The 19,822-nt window shown below is 46.4% G+C and overlaps 1 protein-coding gene across 2 annotated transcripts in view; it reads right to left on the reverse strand.

Moving 5' to 3' along the window:
- Positions 1-19,822, reverse strand: part of GRTP1 (growth hormone regulated TBC protein 1) — a 679,757-nt gene that overhangs the window by 97,244 nt on the left and 562,691 nt on the right. The window contains exons 7-8 of one of the 2 annotated variants that reach the window (XR_015305466.1): positions 16,724-18,137; positions 16,035-16,594 (exon numbers count right to left, since the gene is read on the reverse strand). Coding sequence is in view for 1 of the 2 variants with exons in the window: in XM_086950791.1 (XP_086806917.1) it covers positions 17,952-18,137 (186 nt within the window). In the remaining variant the exon portion in view is untranslated. Of the gene's footprint in view, positions 1-16,034; positions 16,595-16,723; positions 18,138-19,822 lie in introns of those variants that run through there. The other variant, XM_086950791.1, reaches the window with a different exon arrangement.

Genomic DNA, 19,822 nt, shown 5'->3' on the forward strand with positions numbered 1-19,822 from the left:
CTCGGTGCTGTGGTTAGCTCTGATACCGGACTGTGAGGGGTCGAGGGATCCGTTTGTCTCGAGGAAGGTGGCGAGTTGTTTGTTGACGGTCTTCTCAATGACTTTGGCAGGGAAAGGGAGGAGCGAGATGGGACGGTAGTTCTTGAGGTCCGTGGGGTCCGCGGTGGGTTTCTTCAGGAGGGCGCTGAGCTCGGCATGTTTCCAGCTCTCCGGGAAGGTGGCGGCGGCGAAGGAGATGTTGATGATGTCCCAGAGTTGGTGTGCGATGATGGAGTCGGCCTTGTTGAAGATGTGGTGAGGGCAGGGGTTGGTTGGGGAGCCGGAGTGGATGGTGTTCATCGTGTGGGTGGTGTCTTCGGTGCTGACCGGGGTCCAGTTGTCGAGGGTGGTGGTGGGGGGCGATGGTTCGGTGGTTGGGAGCGTGGTCTGTGAGCCAAGGCTGTCGTGTATGTCGGCGATTTTGCGGTGGAAGAACGTGGCGAGCGAGTCGCAGAGGTCTTGCGAGGGTGTGATGTCGTTGTTGCAGGCGCTGGAGTTTGAGAGCTCTTTAACGATGCTGAAGAGTTCCTTGCTGTTGTGGGTGTAGTTATCCAGTCGTTATTTGAATGTTGTCCTTTTGGTGGAGCGGATCAGCTTGGAGGACTTGAGTTTGTTGGTGAACCACAAGGTTTTCTTGCTGCCGGGTCTGCAGGGAGGGTTTTTCAGTGGTGCGAGATCATCGGTGCAGTTGGTGAGCCACTGTGTGAGGTTGCGGGCTGCTTCGTTGGGGTTTGTTGTGCTGGCGGGAGGGTTCTGGCTGAGGGAGGTGGTGAGCTGGTCGGCGGTGATCTTGCTCCAACTTCTGCGGGGAACCTGTTGCGGGTGATGTTGGGTCGTGGTTCTCCTGAAGTTGAAGTGGACGCAGCTGTGATCAGTCCAGTGTAGTCTGGTGGAGAGGCTGAAGGAGATGTGCTTGCTGGAGGAGAAGACGGGGTCAAGCGTGTGGCCGGCGTAGTGGGTGGGGGTGTTCACCAGTTGCTTGAGTCCGAGGTTGGAGAGGTTGTCCAGCAGGGCGGCGGTGTTGCTGTCATTGTTGTTCTCCAGGTGGAAGTTGAGGTCCCCTAGTAGGATGTCGTCTGAGGAGGTGAGGGTGTGCGGGCTTATGAAGTCTGCGATGGCTTCGCTGAATTGTGTGCGTGGTCCCGGGGTCTGAATATGAGGGTGCCTCTGAGGGTAGTATTGGAGTCGGTGTGTATCTGGAAGTGAAGGTGCTCGGCGGCGGTGAGGGTGTCGTCGGAGTTGGTCGTGATGCGGATGGTGTTTCTGTGGACAATGGCGATGTCTCCTCCGGTTTAGTTGACGCGGTCCCTCCGGGTGACCTTGTAGCCATCCAGGATGGCTATGGCGATGTCGGGGCTGAGGAGACGTTCATCCAGGTTTCTGTGAGGAAGGCGACGTCTGGTGATGTTGTGTAGAGGAGGTTCCAGAGTTCTATGGCGTGTCTGTGGACTGAGCAGGTGTTGAGCAGGATGCACTTGAGGTGGTTGTTGCTGGCGCCTGGTCTGGTGGGTGCGGTGCAGGTCCGGAGGCAGGTGAACGTGCAGGCTTGGAAAGTGAAGGGCCTGTGGGTGCGTTTCAGGGTGGCTCAGTAGCAGGCAGGGTTCCGGCCTAGGTTGAGTGCGTTGATGGTGGCGGCATCGTAGATCCGTCGTGTGGGCTGGCATCGTCGGGGACCCAAGGTCCTGGCGCTGGGCGCGGTCCAGGTGCAGACGGGCTTGCCTTTGGCGCGCGCCCGCCCGCTGCGCGTATGCGTGGCAGCGAATGGGGAGGGGGGTACAGAAAAGAAAGGGGCGGGGCCGCAGGGGAGCAGCAGCGGGGGGGGAAGAGCGGGAAAACGGAGGCGAGGGGTCAGCAAAACAACAAAAAATAAACAGTCACAGTACACAATACCGAAGCGAGTGATCCTCAGCTGCAGGAGCAGCGGCAATCACGGGCAGAGCAGACACAGACTATCAGACCCAGAATCCTCAGCTGCGGGGCAGCGGCGAACTCGAGGCAGTAGCGGGGGACCTTGGGCACACTCACGGGGGTCCGCGCAGTGTGTGGAGCGACCGGCCCTGGATCAGGGTCAAGGGTCACAGCTCAACACTGCGTGGACTCTGCCATAAATGGCCAAGTGGGAGGGAGGAGCAGCTGGGAGGCGGGAGCGGGGCGGCGAATGGGGAGGGGGGTACAGAAAAGAAAGGGGCGGGCCACAGGGGAGCAGCGGCGTGGAGCGGGGGGGGAAGAGCAGGAAAACGGAGGCAAGGGGTCAGCAAAACAACGAAAAATAAACAGTCACAGTACAATAGTAAGAGACAGGCACAAACACAATATCGAAGCGAGTGATCCTCAGCTGCAGGAGCAGCAGCAATCACGGGCAGAGCAGACACAGACTATCAGACCTAGAATCCTCAGCTGCGGGGCAGCGGCGAACTCGAGGCAGTAGCAGGGGACCTTGGGCACACTCACGGGGGTCCGCGCAGTGTGTGGAGCGACCGGCCCTGGATCAGGGCCGGTTGCCTCCAACTCACATCGTTTCATGGAAGGAACTGCCCGACCACAGGTCGGTGGTTCTGACCGCGCAATTAGGATGCAACCGCATATGGTACAGTCGCAAACTTCCATTTTTCAATGGAAGTTTGTGCATCGGGCTGAATCTACCTCACGGGGGTCCGCGCAGTGTGTGGAGCGACCGGCCCTGGATCAGGGCCGGTTGCCTCCAACTCACATCGTTTCATGGAAGGAACCGCCCGACCACAGGTCGGTGGTTCTGACCGCGCAATTAGGATGCAACCGCATATGGTACAGTCGCAAACTTCCATTTTTCAATGGAAGTTTGTGCATCGGGCTGAATCTACCTACAGCACAAGCTACCATTGAAAAACTGGAAGTTTTTAAACCTCCCTGTTATATGTGGCAGGCACCTCATGGTGCCTGCCTCACAGTGTGGGGATGTTTAGGCCAAAGGTGGAGGGCCGGGGTAGTGGGGGAGGGGGCTCTGCTGGGGGCACGCAAAGTCAGCTTCGGACAACCAATCTATGTCGAAAAAAGGCCTACATGGATTGGCTATCGGAAATTGATATCATAACTACGATGGTGGAAATGCCATCCTTAAGGGATTAGGAGGGTTTTCCGACAGGCTCCTTGAGTCAGTAGGAACTGCATCAGATTCCCTGGCCAGTTTAAGCTCCAACTGCCGTTATCATAGTACGCCGGTTGGACTTTAAACCTACCATGTAGGTCAGAGGCTTTCCGACCAGCATTGTATTCAGGCCCATAGTCTTTTTTTTCTATTTAAAAGACTTACTAGGAGAGCATCCCATGATTTTAATTGTTATCAATGAAGTTAAAAAGTGACCATTCCATAATGAGAATTTGCAAAACCCTTCTACCTGCACCTTGATTGTGGGATGCAATCCCACAATAAGGGATTACTGATTGCTCCTATTGTATAGATTTTCATCTGCATGAAGTTTGCGCTCACATTAGCTTAAATAAATTTTTTTTTAAATGTACTGAAAAAAAACCAACGGTTAAAGTGATATTATAGTTAAGTGATGAAGTCAAACAAGAACTAACATTTGAAGCCAAAACTACTGAACTTCAACAGTCACAGACCAGTAAGCGAACTATAAACTTGCACTCCCGTCGTGCATCGCTTTTGACTTCACATATTACATCGCTCATGGCATGTTAAATTACGTCAATGATGATATTGCTCATGACATCTTAGAAGACATCCTCCAATAAGTATGACTGTGTACTACCGAATTTTTGCATTAGTAGGTATTAAACAAACTATACTCAGGACCAATTTAATCACCCCTCAAGTGGTGAAGGAAAAATCCTTTCGTCACATTCAGGAAACTAAGTATACCTCTCAAGTCACACATGTGTTAACCTTTTCTTTGTTGGTATTCAACGGTCTAAGAAATTAAACAGCTCTGTACACTTTAAGGAGTCAGAAACTTAATGTGCCTTGAATACCCTCTGAGAAGTGATTTTTATTTATTTACCATAATGGGGTGTGCCTGTTAAACACCACATCTGACATACACTTTTAAGTCAACAAGTTACAGGTATGCATTAGCAACTGATAAGGCAAGTGAAGCCAGGCTCTATAGACAACCTTGTTTAATCAGCCAGACATTATACATTTTCCAACAATGTATAAAGTATCAAAATATTTACAGAACTTCTGGAAATAAATATCCGCTCCTTATAAGCCTCCAGTTTATATAGAAATTGTCTGTAGCACTGCACAACAAACATTTAACGTGGGCATATATACAGAGATCAACAGTTGACTGATCTATTGTAAACAGAAGCTTTAAATTTATGTCATTTTTGGCAACAGGCCTTGGATACAAGGGACAACAGTTTGAAACGTGCCTCTACTAACATGTGTAGTCAGTCTCTACATTGTTTGATGGAAAGTAGTGCTTTTACTCAAAACTTTACTGGTAAGTAAAGTGTGCATGAATGCACCATGAAATGCATTGTGAAGTAGACTTGTCTCCTGTGCTCTATATTGCTATTCTATAGATACACATGTACACAGCGAATTTCTATGCTGTATATGATTGTTTTTTTTAAGCAAAGTTTTATTAAAAGACCTACAATCTAAGGTTTATGGAGTAATGCAAATAGCAGCATTATTGATGATGGCATACATTATGTCATAAATGATGTCGCTAACCATGTCATGAGTAATGTAATATGTGAGGTCATAAACAGTGCATGACGGGGGCGCAAGTTATAGTTAGCTCACTGAACTATAACTGGAGAATTTCAGAGTTTTCTGGCATTTTAAACATTAGTTCTTGTGTGACTTCACCTAACTATAACGCCACTTTAAACTTTGTTTTATTTCAAGTTTTTTTCCATGTAAGCTATGGTTTTACCTCCACACTAGAGGTGGGCGAGTCACTGAAGGTCAAGCCAGAGTCCTGGCTCAGGCTCAGCTTGAGGTTACCTCGGGCCCTCAAGCCCAAAATGAACTGAGCCTTCATGTGGCTTAGGCCAGCCAACCACGCTATAATGTGCACCACAAATAAAAGACAAAACATTAATAAAACGGAAGAATGAGATATCCATTTTAGAAGGTGGGTATTTGGCATGTGCCAAAGACCCAATGCCTGAGACCAGATGTAGGCCTTCTGCTTGTATTGGGGCCAGCTCGTACTGCTCCTCATAACTCTAGCGGTGCAGCAGCCCCTTCTCAACCCAGCAAAGACTATCGACCGGCCCATTGCCATTCTGTGCAGAGGGCAATGGGCCAGCCGTAGCAAGAACAGCATGTTGTGCGCCTCCTCCAATCGCAGCCTCAGGACACAACAGGGAGGCTTCTGAGCAGCAGTGTTTAGATTCCCTTTGCAAAGCGAAGTGGTGAGTCCAATTGAGGGAATTCTGCGTTGGTACGTGCACCCCCGTTCATGGTGCCAGATGAGGAATCTCCCAATCTGATTTTGCCCATCTAGTTTCTAAGTTGGACAGTTTGAAACAAAAAATCTGGGCGCAATCTAGGCTTCCCTGATTCACCAAGTTGTGTGTTCCCAAGTTAATATTTTATTTTTTCTTCAATATCACCTTCAAATAAGTGAGTTCAGGATGTGCACTGTGCAAAAACTTCTAGTGTTTAATTTAATAGACTATAATGTTGCTCCATGTATAAAGGCCACATGTAGGGTACAAATAACAGACTTGCCTTTTGCATCATTATTGGTATTGTTGTTATGCAAAACAGAACCCCTTCAAGAAAGAAAATTCAAAATCATTTGAGATTTGCTATTGGCTGAGCTTGCTTTGTTCTTTAGTGCTTATTCCTTCATAACCTTGGAATACGGATCCCCACTACTAAGACTTTGGGCCGGATTACGAATTTGACGGATAGCGTTACTCGGTCAGAAACGTGACAGATATCCTGTCCGTCCTATTACGATTCTAATATTTCCTATGAAACTCGTAATACAGCGGACGGGATATGCGTCACGTTTGTAATGGAGTACCCCATCCGCCAAACTCGTAATCAGGCCTTTTAACAATATCATGTGCGTCGCTGGAGCTGAAAGCGTGACCTGTAAGATAATTGGCTAAACCCCTTATGCAGCTGTGGGATTGGCCCAAGAGGTGTTCCAGCTGAGCCAGAGCCAGGTCTCTGGCTCGAGCCAAGGCTCGACCTACAGTCGCTTGCCCACTTCTAGGAGGTAAGACTTCAGCTTACATGAAATAAAATGTAATCACACCGATAAGGCAAATTCAAGCAGCGGTTCTCATTTACAAAGGAAAAACAACTTGCCATGCCCAAGTTATATGTTGACTATGCCATATTTCAAATTCTTTCAGGCAAACTTTTGAAATCAGGTAGAGAGGGCAAGAATGTTTCTAATTACATGCTTAAAAACTATCACTTTTAATAAATACCGCTCAATGCAGTGACATAATCTAATGTACTGAGGTGAAACGCTCCAGCATGGTTAACAAATACACTTTTATGCGAAGATATTTCATCAAAGTTGTACATGATGTTTGTTGCACGATTTGTGTGGAAAGCATTTCCAGGGCTTGGCCCGTGCACGGGATTTTAGAGCCAAACCAGACCTGTGCATCAACACTCCTTGTTAAATTGTTGGCTCTTTTCATTTTAAGGCACTCAATCCATCTAATCCTGGACTAACAGTAAATTGATGTCATTTATCACTATTTCATGGAGTAATCTTACAACTTGACATGACTATTGTTGATCTTATGGTAGTAACCTTAACCATGACATGGCCATCAAATGATCTGCTCATTCACCATCAGCTTTGCTACCATACACTACTTAACACGAAGCCCGATGGCATAAAGTTTTAGCAAACAATTAGGAAGTGTTTGACTATGTTGTGTTTATAATTATATGAAACCATTAGTAATTATGTGCTACATCACACCAAGAATTGATGTGCATTACGTTGAGTATATGCCAATATTGTTATGCTTTTTATTAACCTAAAACAAAGTTTGATACTTCAATCTCCGTTTTTTTTCAGTGAATATCTTTTTTTTAATCATATTTTATGCGTAGGGTTTGTGACTCTTTCTTCAGGCAGGGAACCCCAGTGCAGATGGTGGGTGGCCATTTGCATTAGAGCATTTGGCAAAAGGCCTGGCCTCTGACCAGACGTTGTGCCCAGCTCTGTAAAATCACCCAACCTAATCCTGTCTTTTGTTTAGAGGAGATTGTATGGACAGTTTTACCTTGGGATATTTTTGGGGCCTTTTTTGTGTGCGTGTTTTATACGCACTTTTTTGGCTTTATAATTTAAAAAAATAATGTTTTCAGTTTTGAACTTCTGTTTTATTCAACTTTGTATTTTGCAAGAACCCCACAGGGATAACTTATTAGCAGCTATTTCGTCTCTTTGGTTAGGCAAGAAACAACATCTTAAATGTATGCACTTCTGTGTCAGCAGTTCCCAAGTTCTCTCTTAAGGAGCTGAAGGATGGGTAGTTGGCAGCTTTGGTGGAGGCGCCACCGGAGGAAGACTGGGACAGATCAATACTATACGCTGCAAGGGCCTCAACAAACTGTTAATTTAAATTATTTAGTTTATTTATTTGCATCAAGCATATATGACCCAGTTAAGCCAAAAATGATATTCAGTGCCAAATCAGGAAGACCTCCATACTGCCAGGGAAACGAAGCAGACTTCCTTCACAGGTCTGGTAATGTGCAGCTCTGTGTGGCTACTGAAGTGAGATGGTGGTGGCTGGAGGAGCAAGGACAGTATCCTAATGTGTAGGTGACGTTCAAGTGATATTTGTAGGGACTGTTTTATTATCCAGAATCCAGGAAACAAGCGATTAGATTTGTAAACCTGTCTTTGCTTTTGACATAGCAGAGGTCGCGAAGTCGGCACTATCACTGAGCGGGTGCAACAAGAATAGGCGGGCAACAGCGGAGGTGTCCCTCCTGATGTCAATAGTCTCTAAAACAGGGAAGCAATACACAGTCAAAACTATGGGGCTATGTTAGAAAAATGTGTGAGAAATCACAAGAGAGGGCCCTTGAGTGATTAACAGTGTTTCTGGCTTACTGGTGGTATTTAGTACGAAAAACCTATGACTACCTACACATCCCATAGTTCATACTGTTACCCTGTACAGTTGTTTGAATACGTTAAGTAACAAAGACATGTGATACATGATTGCCCAGGTGTAGTTATCACTATGCTGAGTCAATAAGCATTTGTAAGGTGATATGTGGGACCTGAGAATGTATCAGGAGTTGGGGGTACTACCAGAACTGACGGGATTACGAGGCGCAGCAAATGTAATTTGTTTTGATTCATTGCTGATATCTTGGTTGTAAAATATTATGCTGTTCACGGAAGAGTCTCTTCATTTTTTTTATAAAACAAAACAAGTTTAAAAAAAGGTTAGTAGTACTGGGGTGGTCAAAGTGAATTATAATTGTGATGTGATGCAAGATGGCAGATCTAGGAGGCTCAGGCAGGTTGCTGGTATGAGTGATTTGATGGACGACAAAGGAGTAGAAGGTCTGTGGAGTTTTTTTTTTTAGAAGTGGAGACTGACAAAAGGATTGATAGAAGTCCTCGCTTTTAGGAGCAGAACAGTAACTTTGCTCCTCCATCAGCTAATGGAGTCATGGAGAGCATCCTTAAGGAGTTAGTTATGGATTATTATTGGCTCTTGATGAAGGTGGGTCAGTTGAATCTAGAATCAAATTTTCTGGTCATGCAAACTATCAACCTAGGAGTTTGCTTCACTTCGATTTGAAGTAAAACTGTTTGGTGCCTCATTCAGGAAATCACCTTCTGCTACGTGGTTAGCTACAGACTTCTGCCTGCCTGCACTTTGAGGCTGCCAGTTCGTCCGCTACCTTTCGCGACACCCGCTTCGCGGGTGCCGCTCATCTCCTCGCTGAGGCTGTTTTCCCCTGGTGTGAGCGGCTCCGCAGTCGGCGGAGAGCACACGCGCTACCAGTAGAGGACGGCCCAGGTCGAGCCCCTTGGCGAGAGTACAGTGCGTGGAGCCTACCGGGGGACTGCGAGGACCAGCATCCTCCATTTCACACAGCTGGTGCCTCTTTCCCCGGCGGCCACGCCCCCAGCCTCCTCGTACTTTACCGGCCCAATCAACACCGCGACGAGGGACGCGCGCGGGACGGAGCTCGGGGCGAAGACCGGGCAAAGAGCGGGCAGTTTGAGGCCGTTCGAGTACGTGAGAGCCCGGCCCGGGCTCCCCCTTTTCAATTGCCATATCTGGTCCTCTCTTCCTACGGAACAATGTGTACTAGAGAAACCAGAAGTAAATCTACATTAGCCGCGGCAGGAGCTGCAAAGGGCCCCATTGACAATTATTTTGTTAAAGCCGGATCTCTGTTAATTGAGGAAATTGAGGTCTTGGAAAGAAGAATTTCCCAAGAAATAGACTGGGTCAGAAAATCTTCAATTGGGCCAATGGCTCAAGCTAGAACTCCGGAGGGGAGGACCGAACTCATAACAAAAGAAAAGACTAACCAGGTAACACTTCATCTACCTAACCCAAATATCACTGACCCGGATTTAACAATCGAGGTTCCCAGTGAATTTGAGGACATGAGTATAATGGCCCTCCCAAACACCCAACTGCCACATACATCACCGGTAATTTTACCCTTACCGCTTGATCCAAAAATAGTGGTAGTTAACGATCAAAAGCCTAGCCTCGATAGAGATAGGGGGACCAGGGAAGGTGCTATACAAAAAAAGAGGGGGGGTCCCAACAAAGAAGCTAACAGGACAAAATCCCCAAAATCTAAAACTTCTAGGGGAAAAGGGGCAAAGGGAGGTATTACAGTTCCTATCCCAGAAAAGCAGGGCATAACAACTACCCCCACAACCCATACTATAAAGGTACCAGCAATGGCCACAACCACTACTCCAGCTGATAACTCCAGTGATGACATCACACTGGAGGATATTGGTGTACTTCTTAGATCACTATTGAGCCCCCTTGAAGCTCGACTGATCAAAATTGAAACCAGGCTACTTAATATTGAAAAATCCACTGTGCAGCTAGCTGACTCAAAGAAACTTGATCTTAATGCAGCTAAAGTAGCAAAAGGGGGCCCTGATCTAAAGTCCAAAAAGGGTAACGTATCCATAGTTGCAAAGAATAACTTACCCCTCACCGATTCCCATAATCCACCGCCCACTTCGGCTAAAACATCTTTACCCCCGACTAACCTAAATTCCAACAAAGCACCTCCACCAACGCCACAAACACTAACTGCTTTACCGACTACTACCCCCACACCCAAAGACACTGCTCCTACCCAGTCTAAATCCAAGGGTGATCAAACATTTACGGGAGAGAAATCCAACTACACCCGTAAACCAAAACCTGTCAACCTCCCACCAGAGGCTGCCCCTTACACGCTAGTTTTGGCAGGGGTTACTGAATTAAAACCTACAACAATAGAAACAACATCATCACATAAAGTTATTAGCTGGTTATCCACATACAGACCGCTTCCGAGAGGAATAACCAGCAATATCTCTATGGTTAGGCGGGTTACGTGGGTGGGATACTCCAGAAAATCAGTAAGGGGAGACTGTGTTCTGGTCACTTTCAGAGAACCGGGCACTGCTGCCTACATCTGTGCCTGGGCCTCTGATGACCAAGCCAGTAATATCCAACCCCTCCCTCTCTCATTCTTTTATCCATCAAGTCCATATAACTTGGAGGATCAAAGATGGGGGCATCACCAAGACTTACTGGATGAATGGGGAAGTGGGCGAAGGGAGAGAAGCGGTCCTCTCAATTACAGGGGAAGACCCACTGATCATTTTATACCGTTTGAGGAGGATGCAGGCTGGGAAACTATTACAGGAGGAGGGGCCGCGGGGGAGGATTTACAAGAGGTATCCCAGGGCCCCACAGAATGCATTATCCAGCCCATCTCCCTGTCTATAACAGATATAGCAGTTTGGAAATGGTGGATTGACGCATGGATAATGGGGGGTGTGAACTGCCCGCATTAGAAGGGATGGGGAATAGTCCACTCTCACTATCCACTCTGCTCACAGGGACACAAAACCCATTGGAATTAAATCTAGCCTCGGAGTCCTCCACAGAGGCTCCAAGTGCGACCCGTACTAATCTAAGATCTGCCCCGGCTCATTCACCCTCAATTCAGATGGTTACTCCGGAGATCAGGGAAGCTAATAACAACACCACCATGGGCCTATCCTCTACCAAACTATGCCCCTTAACCCTGGTTTTGTGGAACGTCGCAGGATTAGCCAGTAAAATTGACTCTACAGACTGGGCCTCCTTTATTAGCTCTAAAAACATTCTACTTTTTCAGGAGACCTGGGCGCGTGAGGAAATCTTATTTCAGGGATTTGCAGTTTTTTTTAAAACCTGCTAAGTGGGGGGGGGAGGGGAAGGCCATCGGGAGGACTCGCGACATGGATAGCAACAGATTTAGGCTGCCAGGCTATTTGCCTGGAAACAGAATCAGATGATATTTTGGCCGTCCTATTAGAGTGGCCAAATTCCTCGAAATTGGTGGTCGTAAACACATATTCCAGGCCGGTACCAATGTCTAAGGAATCCAGCACCATAGAGCAACTCTCTGTGTTCCTTGACGGTATTCCCTGGGAACTTGCATGCCTGGTGGAAGGTGATTTAAATTCACAGTATGAACCACTATCAGGTCTACGTGATGGCCCCTCTCTTGAGGAAGACTTACGTTGGCTCGTCCCTGTGACGGTGGCACCTCCCCCGAGAGCTTGGACCCCCCTGGCCCTGCAGATCACTGCCCTCACCCTAAACCAAGGATTAAGGGCCTGCAATGGTCGCTGTAAATCAGACACACCTAGTATCTGTACTTACAATAAAACTGGCAGAGAATCAAGAATAGATTATATTCTCGTTAAACTATCCATGTGGCCACAAGTAGTTGATTTCAAAATCATTGAGAGAAGGGATAGTGACCATAATGCCCTGGAACTTTCCTACATCTCACCAGGGAACGAAGCCACTACGCTTGGCACGGATAATGACAAGTCAGGGCTCCTACTAGAAAATAACCGGAGGAAAGTCAGGTGGGAGAAATTGGTCACTAGGGGAGACAGTTTACCCAAACTATATGCAAGGATTATTCCGCACTTGGAGAAGGCTTTCCAGATAGGGAAAGAGGCGGAAGGGCCAGCTAATAGAGAAAAGCTCGCTCACACACATGCTGAGCTAATTAGTACCCTAGAGCTAGATCTGTTCTCAAAGTCGGGAAAAAGATCAGGACCCCCAGCCTAGACGACCTGGTACAATGCTACTTGTAGGGAATCCAAGACCAAACTGCTACTTGCCATCAAGAGTGGCAATAGCAGGGAGGAAATCCAAGACAGGAGAAGATCTTATAGAAAGCTCTTGGTGGATGCGAGGACCGAATGGGACCAAGAATACTGGGAAATCTCTCGAGGTCACTAACCACTCGAGACTCGCGCAAATTCTGGCGCCTAGTCTCTAATGGCACAGACGATTTATCCTCAGCAATCGAGCCTAATATAGCTCCCAGCCTATGGCAGAGCCGGTTGTATGATTGAACAACTACTCCCTAAACCACAAATTCCTGAACCACGAAGGCTTAACAACGAGCAATGCCAAACAACGACATTGATAACAACGAGTTCCTAAACCACGAATATGATTAGTTTATACAAACTAGATTCAAGTGACCTACAGTTCTATGTGGTTTAGTTCTGTGCACTTTGTATGAACCCATTTGTGGATATCTATTCTCATGCATGCTTGAATATTGTCCTTCATTTCAATACTCGCAACATCATTGTTAAAACGGTTATATTCCAGCTATCATAATGAATTATTTAAGATTTGACTTGTAACTCACATGCGCCATCTAGTGGCATGTCGACTGTTCTTGAGCTACATTTCATCTAACATAAAAAATGATTTGTCAATATTTTACTGAAAGTTGAGATCGTAGATTAAGAACCGAGAACCTTGTTTTTTTTATATATACAAACAATGAGTGTCTTTCAAATAAAAATTGAGGACCAAGCACATAAGAGTATTGGAGTAAAAAAGACAGCGACTGACTAATATATCTATGACTTTCTTATGATGCAAAACTACCAAATTTTACAAAGTTGCTTTGGTTTATTAACCGCTTTAATCTGCATGACATGTAATCGCTTTTCTACACAAAATAAGTATGTGATTTTTGCAATAATGTAGATCAAAGGTTATTTTTCATAACGATAACTTTTTCTTTTCGATCTGATTCCATACTTTGCCGTGTAGTATGTCTTGTTTTACTCTGCATTAAATTATGCAGGGGTGTTTCTCCCCCGTTTTCACTCTAATACATGGCAGATAATTAGGTGTTGCTGGTTTGCGAAAGCCATTTCGAATGGTCGATAAGGGGTGAGGGCGGACAGGAGTGACGTGCCACGCATTGTTCCAGGGGGCAAAGTGTACGCATTGTCATGCCTTGGCAGTCCTCTGCACTGCCAAAAGAATGATTCCAAGGGTCGATGAGGGGTGGGGGGCGGAGAGGAGTGACGTGCTATGTCACTCTCCTTTCCTCGGTGTTCGGGCTTCGTTGTTCAAGAAAAGTCGTGGTTTAGGAAAGTAGTTGTTCTGCCTTCGTTGTTCAGGTAAGTCGTGGTTAAAACATCGTTGTTAAGGATGTTTCCCGGCAGAGCCATTTCAAGGCATTATATTCAGCAGAAGAAAGGTCTCCCAACATCTCAAACAGTACGCCAGGTCTAGGCACATGTGGCGACCGTTTCACAGAAAAAGAGGTGAGGGCGGCTATAGCTGGGCTTTCCGCCGGAAAAGCCCCCGGTCTTGATGGGGTACCTGGGGACTTATTCAAGCAAGAACCAGGGATATGGGCCCCATACCTCACATTGATATTTAATGCCATCCTGGGGGGTATGGAGGTCCCGGATACTTGGCTGGGCGCAGAGGTGGTCCCAATTTACAAAAAGGGGTCCCCTCTGCTCCCAGCCAACTACCGCCCAATCAGTCTTATTGACATATCCCAGAAACTCTTTGGGAGACTGGTTCTGAATCGACTACAGGACTGGGTAGATGAGATGGCATTCTGACTCCCTATCAGGCGGGATTCAGACAGGGGGTGTCCACAACAGACCAAATTTTTAGGCTGAACCTCCTATACTGGAGGACAGCTATAATCGAGGGCGGCACCCTGTATACAGTCTTTGTAGACTTGCGTGCCGCCTTTGATTTAGTACCAAGAGTGAAATTATGGAAAGATTTGGAGGAGTTGAATGTCCCTGGAGATATTTTGGCTATCCTGATGAGATTGCCTCATAACAACTATGCCGGCGTTAGGTGTGGCAGAGGTGGCAACTTAACCGAAAGGTTTCCCGTTCGCAGAGGGGTAAGACAGGGTTGCGTGCTTGCACCGACCCTGTTTTGCCTCTTTATGAACGGGATAGTTGACCACCTAACCAGGATTCCCAACACTGACGCCCCAAGCTGACTGGCAGCAGGGTGCCTGCAATCATGTTTGCAGATGACACCCTGCTGCTGTCCAAATCCCCTATGGGCATTCAACGTGTCTTGGACAGGTTCTTACAGTTCTGTTTAGATCGGGGACTTGAAATCAACCCACAAAAGACCAAATATATGATCCTCAACCCGAAGCCGCATAATCGAGGCCCACCAAGGTTGGGAGCAGTCCATTTGGAACGGGTGTACACAATTGAATACCTGGGGATCACTCTTAATGAACACCTAACGTGGTCACCCCACCAGTCGAAAGTGAACATCAAACTGGCACAGTTGGCGGGTGGCACTATGAGACTGGTGAATAAATCCCCCTTCCGTCCACTTAGCCCCATTATTCACATCTATAAAGTCCAAGCCCGGGGTGGTGTCACGTATGGGGGTGAGCTGTAGGGGCACATTCCATCGTCCAAATTATTAACAACTGAAAATAAATTCCTGAGACAGATTGTTGCTCTTCCACAGAGTACTCCATTACTCCCGCTCAGACTGGACTTGGATATTCGACCAATAACGGAGGAGCTGGGCCTAAAGCCCTTGACATTCTGGAGGCGTCTATGGAGTAGCCCAGACCTTTCAAACTACAGAGCGGAGTTGCAGGAATTCTTAGAGTTACCCAATGCCAAAACAGTGCCATGGCTGATCTACATAAGGAGAACGCTGGAGGCAATTGGACTCTCTGAACTATGGATAGACCCACTAAACATCTGCCCAAAGACCCCAAAAAAGGCACTGGCGAGAGCTTATTACGATCACATGCTCCTTAGAGCCATGGACGGTGCACGGGAGGGGTCACTGTCCAACAAGTTCATACAAACAAAAGTTTCCTCTCGAAAGCGTCCTAGATGCCATTTGTCCACAACTAATCAGGAAATGATTTCTCCAATGGAGATATGGAACTCTTCCCCTAGCATCGTTCACAGCATCCTGGTCTTCTCGCTCCTCTTCAGAAATTTGCCCTGCATGTGGACATCCAAAGGAGAATGACGTTCATGTTGTCTTCTTTTGCAGGGGCTATGAGAGGAGCAGGAAATATTGGCTAGTCCCTTTGCTCAGGAATCTGGGATTCAGAACCTTTCTACCCGCTTACAGAGTCCTAAAGACAAACTTATCCCCCACTGTAGTTTTTGCTCTATCTAAATTTTTAACCTCCATGTGGTACGCTCGATGTCGTCTTGTAAAAATGATGTGTAAGGAAACTTGAAGTCTTGAGACAGTCCCAAAATTGTGTTACATTTTTAACTCTAGTTTTTATGCTGATCACTAATGTTGTTTAATATGCTTTTTAAATTTTGTATAGAATGGAATGTATATCTTTTATGATCTTGTGATCGAAATAAAGACTATTAAGTAAGTAAGAATTATAATTGTGATGTGATGCAAGATGGCAGATCTAGGAGGCTCAGGCAGGTTGCTGGTATGAGTGATTTGATGGACGACAAAGGAGTGGAAGGTCTGTGGAGTTTTTTTTTTTTTTTAGAAGTGGAGACTGACAAAAGGATTGATAGAAGTCCTCGCTTTTAGGAGCAGAACAGTAACTTTGCTCCTCCATCAGCTAATGGAGTCATGGAGAGCATCCTTAAGGAGTTAGTTATGGATTATTATTGGCTCTTGATGAAGGTGGGTCAGTTGAATCTAGATTCAAATTTTCTGGTCATGCAAACTATCAACCTAGGAGTTTGCTTCACTTCGATTTGAAGTAAAACTGTTTGGTAGCGATGAATTATAGACGATGTATTATACTAGGAATAAAACCATATACTGTGTTCTACGTCTTGTGTATTCACTGAAGCTCTTTGTATAATGTGGTGTGCATGTGTTATATTTTACAGGGTTTACTCTATTTTTCTACAAATGTGGTATGCCTTTCAATATCTTCTGTGTTTTCCTTTGCCTGGTACATGCCCTTGCGTGCAAGTCTGGTGTGAAACATGTCGTTTTTTTGAGTGGCGGTTGGAAAACAGTTTGCTTACCACCTATAGAGGCTTGTCATCCTTTGGCAATTTATCACATCTTTTTGGGCCTAGGTAAACAAATTCAAGAATCCATATAACATCTTTTTGGGCCTAGGTAAACAAATTCAAGAATCCATATAACATCTTTCTGGGCCTAGGTAAACAAATTCAAGAATCCGTATAACATCTTTCTGGGCCTAGGTAAACAAATTCAAGAATCCATATAACATCTTTCTGGGCCTAGGCAAACAAATTAAAGAATCCGTATAACATCTTTCTGGGCCTAGGTAAACAAATTCAAGCATCCATGGTAGATGCTCCTCTAGAGATGCAGCAAAGGCTGGAAAAAAACTGTATGCAACTCCGAAGAGCAAGGTGTTTAATAAAGCCGGGGATTCAAATGAAATTCTGCGATGCAGCAAGTTTCAGTCATTTTCAAGAATCTGCTCATAGGCAGCACAGTCGAAGCAGATCAATTAGTTGTATATATCAATATGATGATCGTTCTTGCAATAGCCACTTAGGATATATGTACATGGAATTTTACCTTTTTTTAATCATTATGACGTATATATATTCGTGCACTAGCTATTTTGGATATTTGTACATGGAATTGTTATCTTTTCAATCATTGTGATCTATTTATATTCTGTGCTTTTATGGCTACTATTGTATCCGAATGAAGTTGAACTGAACCGAACTGAACCGAAGTAGATCATTTTAGTAAAGCAGTGAAAACTGGAGACTTTCTAAAAAGGCTTAACAGGCTTCAATTTGGCAACAGGCGCCAATGATTACATGAAACTCATTTCTTTCAAACAGGTCATTCTGGCTGGGATTAAAGTGAAGAGGTTTGTTAACAGAGAAAGTTCATTTTAAGAGTGGGAGAGCTGCAGGAAAGGCAGAGAGTGGGTTAGGCTGCGGTTGTGAATCTTCATGAACAGGGAGCATGACAAACACTTCTTAAATCAATTTTAGGGGCTTGCACCCTCTTTTACCAACTTTATAAAATCTTATTCAAAAAAGGAACATAATATCATTCAATGGGACAAGAGACAGAAATGTGAGACACACTAACAATTGAGGCAGCAGGAGCTATGCAACCAGCGTGGTGAGCATGCAGATGTGGGGTTGTACTACATTTAGAAATATACAAATTTTCAATAAAAATAATGGTGACCGTAATCATGTGAGAACGCTGAATTAGGACTTTCATAACCAGCCATGCCTTCTGGGAAATGCCTGTTACCCGGTACTAAGACTTTTAGCTGGCAAGGACAGTCATTAATAGGCAACACCGCAACAGAAGCATGGCATTTCGGGGTCAGGCCAGAAGCAAAAGCCCGCTGCCTTAATAATATTTTTGATTATTAATCAACAAATCGGACAACGCTCGCATGGCAATGAAATAAAAAATAAATTCACCTGCATGAACGTGTGACAATCCGTGACAAAAGATCCCTTCGTGATTACTTTAAATTTTTCGCAGACATCAGGAAAGTTTTTTGCCTCCAAGATGTAAGCCTGGTGCCGTTTGATTAAAGTTAAGGCCACTCGAAAGAGGAGTTTGGATCCCTCGAAGAACAAGCAGTCCCAGACTCGAAGCACTGTCTGTGGAAAATGAAACCGAACACATTCAACACCAAGGAATCATTGTAAATATTTTTTTTACATTTTAAACACGCTTCAGCGAACTATATAATAGAGTATATTAGAGCATAGGAGTATCAAAAGTAAAACATTATCAAAACACACATTTCTGGAAATTAAAGTCCAAAAAGTTTTGAGCGGATATAAAAAGGTACTCACTAGTAGTCTTGGGTCTCGTTGAACGGGCGTTAAGACCATTATGCTGCAGAACATTGATCACAAAAAAAGTTGAAAAACTCAGACCTGCGCACCTGCCCAAAAAAAGAGGCTCGAGGACACTGCCATCCGCCAGCCCAGATTTCCAGATAGATCCCTGGCCACTATTCACCACCAAAAGAAGGCAAAGGCTATTTTCATAGGAGAGGAGTAGGTGGTTAGCCGTCTGACAATTGGAGCTTTGTGGCTACCAATGCATAAGTCACAACAGGGTGTGACTTGTATTTACTTGAACACTCAGTCTCCCTTCATCTTGTCTCACAGGAGAACTACAAAAGCGCCCCCACTAACAGAGGCAGAGAAGGAGGGCGTGGCCAAACCGCCGACTGTAATGGCTGCACGAAGTTGAGGCTCCGCCGGAATCCCCGTCATCCTAGCCATAAACCGACCTAAACGCTGCCATCCAGGATAGCCAGTTAACTGCACATTCTGGCGCCGTACCTGGGACCATCTTGATGTGAGGAGGGGCAGCATGGACACTGCGGATGGCGACCCGAGTCATCTGGGGCATTGGCTGGGCCCTCGCTCTAATCTGGCTTCACGGCGGTGACGCAGGAGACCTACGCCGCTGTGGTTTCAGAGGCACTGCATTGCGCTGCCTGGGTGTTCCGATAAAGCGACAATTTGCCGTGCCACACATTGTGACCCCACCTCACCCCACCGGCCCGCAGATTAATTCCACCAACTGCGAATGGGTAGACCTGTGCTGCTGGAGTGACTCCCACCTGAGGCCCTGCTTCTGCGGTGCCGGGATGGCGACCCACCTGATGTTCTCGCAGCTGTAATGAGAGGAGATGCGAGCCTGACGCAATAGTCAAGTGGGATATGCGCTGGTGAACAGCACCCAGAAGCCAGTGAAGGCCGGCCCGAGGTCTTCCCGGAGACCCAGAGGTGGCGGGGTCCACGTGTGAGCCTGGGGAACCACCCATCGGGCAATTTTGGGCCGGGCCGCTGCCTACTATTTGCCTTGCTTCCTCCCTGCACACACTGTATACTTCTCCTGCATCTGCTGACAACCTTCACCGGCACTGGGTGACATTTGAACATTACTGGGCCTGTGCTCAGACCTTGTGAACCACACCTACTGCTGCGGGGACCAGGGCCTAATCTTCAGCTGCGGCCCAGCGCCTGGCCCCATCGGAAGCTCCTGCGGGTCAGCTGCCTCAGTGCCCGATGCATGGGGGATGAAGGTCCCTGTGTGGCCCATGGGCTGGAGGCTCTCAACCTTTGTTAGCTACCAATCCTGCAACACATTGGAGATCCCATCAGTCACCACTGACATGGCTGCATAAGCTCTGGCAAGGCATTTTATAATGAACATAGCTTGACCCACAGGAACCTACACCTCAGACCCAGTTGCCCAGCCTGCATGTGCCCTGGCTGATGAGGCCGCTCCTACCTGCTGGGACAGGCAAGAACTCTATCCCACC

Source organism: Lissotriton vulgaris, unplaced genomic scaffold, assembly GCF_964263255.1.
Source record: "Lissotriton vulgaris unplaced genomic scaffold, aLisVul1.2 SCAFFOLD_1009, whole genome shotgun sequence".
Classification (NCBI taxonomy): domain Eukaryota; kingdom Metazoa; phylum Chordata; class Amphibia; order Caudata; family Salamandridae; genus Lissotriton; species Lissotriton vulgaris.